This window comes from Acyrthosiphon pisum, chromosome A1, assembly GCF_005508785.2.
Source record: "Acyrthosiphon pisum isolate AL4f chromosome A1, pea_aphid_22Mar2018_4r6ur, whole genome shotgun sequence".
Lineage (NCBI taxonomy): Eukaryota > Metazoa > Arthropoda > Insecta > Hemiptera > Aphididae > Acyrthosiphon > Acyrthosiphon pisum.
The window spans coordinates 42,222,135-42,228,808 of NC_042494.1; the positions used below are offsets into that span (position 1 = coordinate 42,222,135).

At 31.0% G+C, this 6,674-nt stretch overlaps 1 protein-coding gene across 1 annotated transcript in view; it reads right to left on the reverse strand.

The window, feature by feature from the left end:
- LOC100571213 (farnesol dehydrogenase-like) overlaps positions 1-6,674 on the reverse strand; it is a 176,328-nt gene that overhangs the window by 2,552 nt on the left and 167,102 nt on the right. The window contains exons 3-5 of the mRNA XM_029486228.1: positions 6,076-6,280; positions 2,366-2,498; positions 822-951 (exon numbers count right to left, since the gene is read on the reverse strand). Coding sequence (XP_029342088.1) covers positions 822-951; positions 2,366-2,498; positions 6,076-6,280 — 468 coding nt within the window. The remainder of the gene's footprint in view (positions 1-821; positions 952-2,365; positions 2,499-6,075; positions 6,281-6,674) is intronic.

The following is a 6,674-nucleotide window of genomic DNA, read 5'->3' on the forward strand; positions in this document are numbered from 1 at the left end:
CCCCCCCCCCGAGCCGTACCCTGAATTCCCTTGATTTCTGAATTATAATAAATACAGATCGTGTATTTACTATTAAATGTAAAAAAAAAACAATTTCATGTTTATAGGGGACTGGGTTTCCAAATGGCCTACGTGTCCGCGAAAACTGGGTACACTCTATCGGGGCACCTTGCGTCCGGTAAAAAGGTATACACAAATTGCGTCCCACCATATTGGTTAGATAGTAGAATTTTTATTTCATTTTCAGGGGTTCTTTAATTAGGTATATGTATTATATTAATTATAAGGAAGCTTGGGCTCTGATATTATGACCTATTTTTTGACTGACGTTACGATTGATATTATTAAATATTATTATTATTTTTGACCGACATTTTAACACTTGGTATTGACGCGCTGTGCGTCGTGTAACATGTTCTGAAACTGCTTACGTGAGCTAATAGACACGGTTTACGTACAATGTAGAGGGGGCTCGTATTTATATACAATTTGTAAGCACTTATGATTTTGCATACACCACAGTTGACAGTACCAACCGGTTTATTATTATTTGTATCACCGATAAGGCGCTAATCGGCGGCTGTGTACATTTGTAGTTGACTGTAAAATTATTAATAAATTTTCAAAACATTAGTTTTTATTACGTACATTTGATAAACACATTTTTGATTTGATTTATTATTTATTTTTTGTTAGTTGCTTAAGAACCCCTGATTAAAATACACAAATTGCGTCTTGGGTTTTTCGTTTTCCCCGACACGTGGTATATAGTTAAATACTTATATAGATGCAACCTGCTGTTAGTACATCACAGAACTCACCGATACTTTGATCTTTGAATTTACAAGACTAAGTTCGTGCCGAAGACCTTCACACAACACCGTGATGGCCGTTTTAGAAGCGTTGTACATTTTGTGCGCGTAATACGGAGTGATGGAATGACCGCCAATACTATGGATATAAGTATAACGACATATTATTATTATAGGCAAATGATTAAACATAATACTACGCATTATCGTCAAAACTGCGTGCATTATTTTCTCGATGATTATATTGATCGGCACCAGTGGCGGATCCAGGGCTTAATTTTGGGAGGGGCGTGTGGGGGGAGGGCAAAAGTACAAAATTTGCAAAATTGGCTACAAATTGACTAAACACAGTGTAAAACAAAGAAAACTACAGTGATGGGGGGGGGGGCGAAATGCTCCCTTTGCACGGACTTGCACTGTTATAGCCGATATGGTTAATTTATATTTAGGTACCTATACCTAATAAACTGTATTATTTGAATTAAATATTACTTATATAAGATTAATGCCACAAACCATATGAGTATAGTCATATATTGATATATATATATGAGTATTGAGTATATTATGACATTATAGGTATAGCTGGCAGTATATTACATATTACTATAACTACAGGGCTGAGGATTTCTAGTGATTATAACTTATAAACAGGGGTTAAAGTGGGAAAAAATTCCAGAGGGGACTAATGTCTCCATAGTTTTAAGCGCTCCACATATAATTTTATGTATAATGTCTAATGTATTAAATCCTGATTTTAAAAGTGGACGCTTTTTAACCGCCGTCAGAGGTAGGGAGACTGAGTTCTCTTGCGTCCCCCCCCCCCCAAACTTTAACCACTGGTTATAAACCTGAAAACATGTATGCACTTATGCACTAAAACAACAATAAATATATGCACCCAAAATATGCTCTATAAAAGTTTATAATACGACTTTTGGTACCTACCTAAATTATATAATTAATATGAAAACAAAAATATAGTATAACAAAGATAGTTTGATTATTTAATAAATAAAAACTTGAAAAATTACTAATTAGCAATTAACATTCAACACTACCATGATACACGCATGGCAGTGTTATCGGCCAGATAATGGACCGATATGTTGCTATTAGTGTAGTACTATTATATTTTCAAATATTCAATTTTCAAATGTATTCATAATATGCTCTTAATTTGTCGAAGACCAATACATTTTAAACTTAACATTTTTTATTTGTCCAAACTAACTTTAAAAAATCAAAAACTGGCAAAATATACGTTCTTATTTTTTCTAATTTGCTCAAATATTCATTTTTATGCAATAACGAAAAAATATGCAAAAATATACAAAATAAAATGTTCAGTGTAACTTTTTTGTACTAGTATTATGAAACATATTTTATATTTATACATCGCTCGAATTATTCTGCGATCTTTCTGGAAAAATATGATAAAACTATAAAATAGAAGTCCTCAACCCTAATTATAACGATTATTGGATTATCACGTGACAAAACGATTTTGATCTCACCACATGTTTGCTGTTAAATGTTTGCATTGGATTTACCTGTTTATTTGAACAATGTGTCCTTTAAGAATATTATCGTTCGTAGATATCGATCGGTAGGCTTCTCTCGAACACACACATTGCGCCAATACATTGATATTCATTAAAAAACTCCAATTTTTCAACGTACCGTCTGCTTAGTCCAGTGTAGATATTATAGCGGTTTCCAAAAACATAAAATGTCGTTAGTACAATTAAAAAAAAAACCATATGTGATTACAGCTGTATATATTTATAATAGGTTGTATACTAGTAAAGGTAACTAATTTATATTATATATTTATATCTAACTATTATTATAGTGCAACCAAGATCCTCGTTTTAATTTGCAATGCTTATAGCTATAAAAATAAAACATTTTATATATTTCTAACTACTTACTGAATAATTTGTAAATTTTCAATTTGATACATTTAATCGAAATTCAAACTTTAAATGATTATAAAAAAAAACGTGCCTATGTATTTTTAATATTTTTTATCTGCTATTGTAACAATATATCAGGAGCATTGTTTTAAATTTTGCCGCTAATTGGCCCAACAAATACAATTTTATTCATATAGTAGATCAATCGCTACCAGACACAAATAAAATAAGGTGGGTAAGTGGATGTCGCTATGCTGTACAGCAGGTTACAAGTGGGTCTCTATAATGGATGGTGTTAAATTTGAATCCAATGATATGATATCATTGTATAAGAAAAACGATTCTGAGGGAAAACGGTCAGTCAGCCTATGATATAACTAAGTATATATTTTATGATATTATTGTGAATAAATTAATTTATATATAACATATTTACGTGTTACCTTGTTTTAAATTTTCAATCCTTAGATATAAAAGTTAAACATTTTATACATTTTTAACTACAAAATAATTATTATATTTTAAATGTTATAAATTTTGTCAATATTTGAACTTTAAATTCTTATAAAAAAAAATTGTACCTATGTATGTTTAATATTATTCAACTGCTATTGTAACAATATATCAGGAGCCTTGCATTAAATTTTCACGCTTTTTACCCAACAAATAAAATTGTATTGATATTTATAGAAAAAAAAACTAAAAAACTTGAAAACTGACAATGTCCGTAAGCAGCCCAAAAAGAGTTAAAATATTTTCAAAATTTTATGGTGTATATGTATTGAAAATCAAAACATGAAAAGCAAAATGTACATGCATCTACAGTTATTAGTTTTTTAATAACAGTAAAATAACAAAACCACTAGATGAGAAATCGAGTGCAGAATATCCAATATTGTAAAAATATGAATTTCAAACTCTCATAAAAATTAAATTTGGTTTGCTTGTAGACATTTTTTTTTGATAAAGGTAGACAAACTTATGAGGAATCTCGTATTACATTTTCAAATCTTAGATTTAAAAAGAAAAATTTTTATGAATTCTCAACTCATTATAATTTGCTAATTTTCGTAATTTTTCCGTATTTTGTCAAGATTTGAACTTTAAATGCTTAGAAATAAAAACTGTGACTAAGGATTTTTAATATTTTTTAAATGTCATTGTAACAATATAGGACGAGCCTTTTATTAAATTTTCAAGTTTTTTTTATCCAACAAATAAAGTTTTATTGACATTCATAGAAAAATAGACTATAAAAATTGGAAACAGAAAATGTTCGTAAACAGTTCAAAACAAATCAAAATATTTTGAAAATTTTATCGTATATAGAAAATGCAAATATAAACGACCAGTGAAAATTGCATGTATACGTTCATTTGTTTTAGAGTTACATCAAACCCAACATCGATTTTGTGGTAAACCAATTTTGAGTAAAAAAATCCTGTTTTCCTTGATTTTTATGTCGTTTTTCCCGGGGCTTTTGAAAACTATTTGGAATTTTAAATTTTGATCTCCCCAAGCACCAACAATATTCGCTTTCTCATTGAACAAGATACTGAAGTTGAAAATCGAAGCATTATTTCAACTACTTATCGTGTACACAGACACAAAAATTAAATTTTAAAAAAAAAACACACATTATTGTAAACTGAGGTTCCACTCAGAATCTAAAATTTTAAAATTTTAAATATTAAAAATTAAAAAAAAAAAATGCATCATTGTAAAGTCAATACATTCATCACTCCGCTCAGAATCTAAAATTAAAGTAAATAGTACTCAATAAATTATCGTGAATGTAATGAAAAACTTGACATCCTATGTACAAACAGACCATTAGTACTATGAACGCATGTGGTACTCCGCGCCGCCGCCGCCGAGACACGTGGACGAGCCCCGTGACGACCGCGACGCAGAGAATGGCTCCTTCTGCATGAGACCCTGGTACCATAAACGCGGTTTTCGCTCCGTCAAGGCGTCGATCCGCGGTCGATCCGCGGTCACTTGACTTTGCTGCTTACCGCCCGACGTGATCGCCTAACGCAGTTCGCTGCCACTGTTCAACCGCGCACTTATATCGACCTCGACCTACTGGAACATTTTTACTTTTGACCAGGGTTGGGTATTACACGTATAATACCCCACGTATAAAATATAAAATTAAATAACGGGCCGTTCTTACAATGTCCGGTAAAGTGTCGGTTAACGCTAACCGACTGATAACAGATTTTATTACCGGCAGAATTCGGCCGGTTAAGTGTCGGTTAAGTTTAACCAGATATTGTAAGAACGACCCTAAGGGCCGTCTACGGTTAAACTTCGATTAAGCTTAATCAGCTGATAACAGATATTAAACGGGGCAAATTCGGCCTATTAAACTCCGGTGAACTTTAATCAGAGACGGTGCAACTGGCCCTTAGACATACTAAATTTCCTAGAATTTAGAATACAATTAAAAACAATACAAATTTCATTTTTTGTAATTTTAAGTTATAACAAAAACATAATATATATTTTTATTAATATAACAAATTATTCAATTATCACAAATGTCTTTTTTGTTATTATAAAATAATAATTAATAATATTATCGTAGCTTTTAAACAGAATAAATATGAACTAAATGTCTAAATGATACTTAGTAATTAATATTAAAAAATTAAAAAATTATCACAAAATATGACAATTATTATTTACTATTATACATTTATAACTTTATAAGAGCTGTTCAATCCAGCAAAAAAAAAACTTTTATACAGTATAAAACGTGTTTTGTACTGTACTGTATTATACGTTCCAACCCTGCTTTTGACCCCACCAAAGTACCAACTAGATTCACTTTCCTAACAGAAAAGATACTGTTGAAGAAAATCTTTTAAACACTTTTATTGTCCTAAAAAGATGACAGACACAAAAAAAACGTACATCATTCAATCATTGCAAAATCAATACCATTCATTGCTCAGAATCAAAAAGATAATAGCAAATAATACAACTATTGATTGTGAAAACTGTTTGTTTTTCAATTGGAGATATAATTAAAACATTTTAAGATTCAAGTAAGATTTTTTGTTACACTGATTAAAATGATTATGTTCATCAACAATTTTTGCACAGAAATTATGTTAAAATGTATTGAATACGTATTGTTAGTCTTCGTTTCGAAATTGTAATAGTCATTACTCATTAGTCAATACAGTTATTATTTGTTTTTATATTTGTTTCACATGTGCTATCCCGGTAACAATAGAATAGATACCATTAAAGGTGAATTAAATTCAGTGGTTTGGCCATTGTTCGGCCGCGTGAACACGCCTGTTATATGTATATTATAATATGGTACTCGCCCAACAGACTGCTTCGCATTATGATGCCAGCGTTGTTGACCAACACACTGACGCCACCGAGCTCAGCATTCACCCAGCCAAACACATCCTGTACTGCTCGTTCGTCGGTGATGTCGCAGGTCTTAGGATAGAAAATTCCTCGCCGGATGCCGTCTGGGATCGATGTAGGTGTTTTCGTGTCGTCTTCTAACGAATTTGCGAGTTTCTAAGTGGGTAACCAATATTACGTGTATATTAATATTATTAATTGTAGTTTGTAATGTTAGGTAGATATTAGTTAGTAGCTATTATTATTTAATATATAGTCAAGTTATTATTTTTGAGGTGATTACACACAGCGTTTCGAAATTAAAGGAGCACATAACACAAAAAATAAGTTTTTTTATTTGAAAGAATGTTCAATTCCAAGGATAATAGTATAGGTTTTACGTTTCTACTCACATTATATTCAATAAGTTATGAGCAATTGAAAAAAGACGTGTGACGTCATTGGGCCCTACACATCGTAATTGCCTATCTTATACGTGTAAAAGTTCCTCACTTCTCACAACGATTTACCCTCCTAAACATTTTATTTTTGAAATTTTATTGAAGTATAA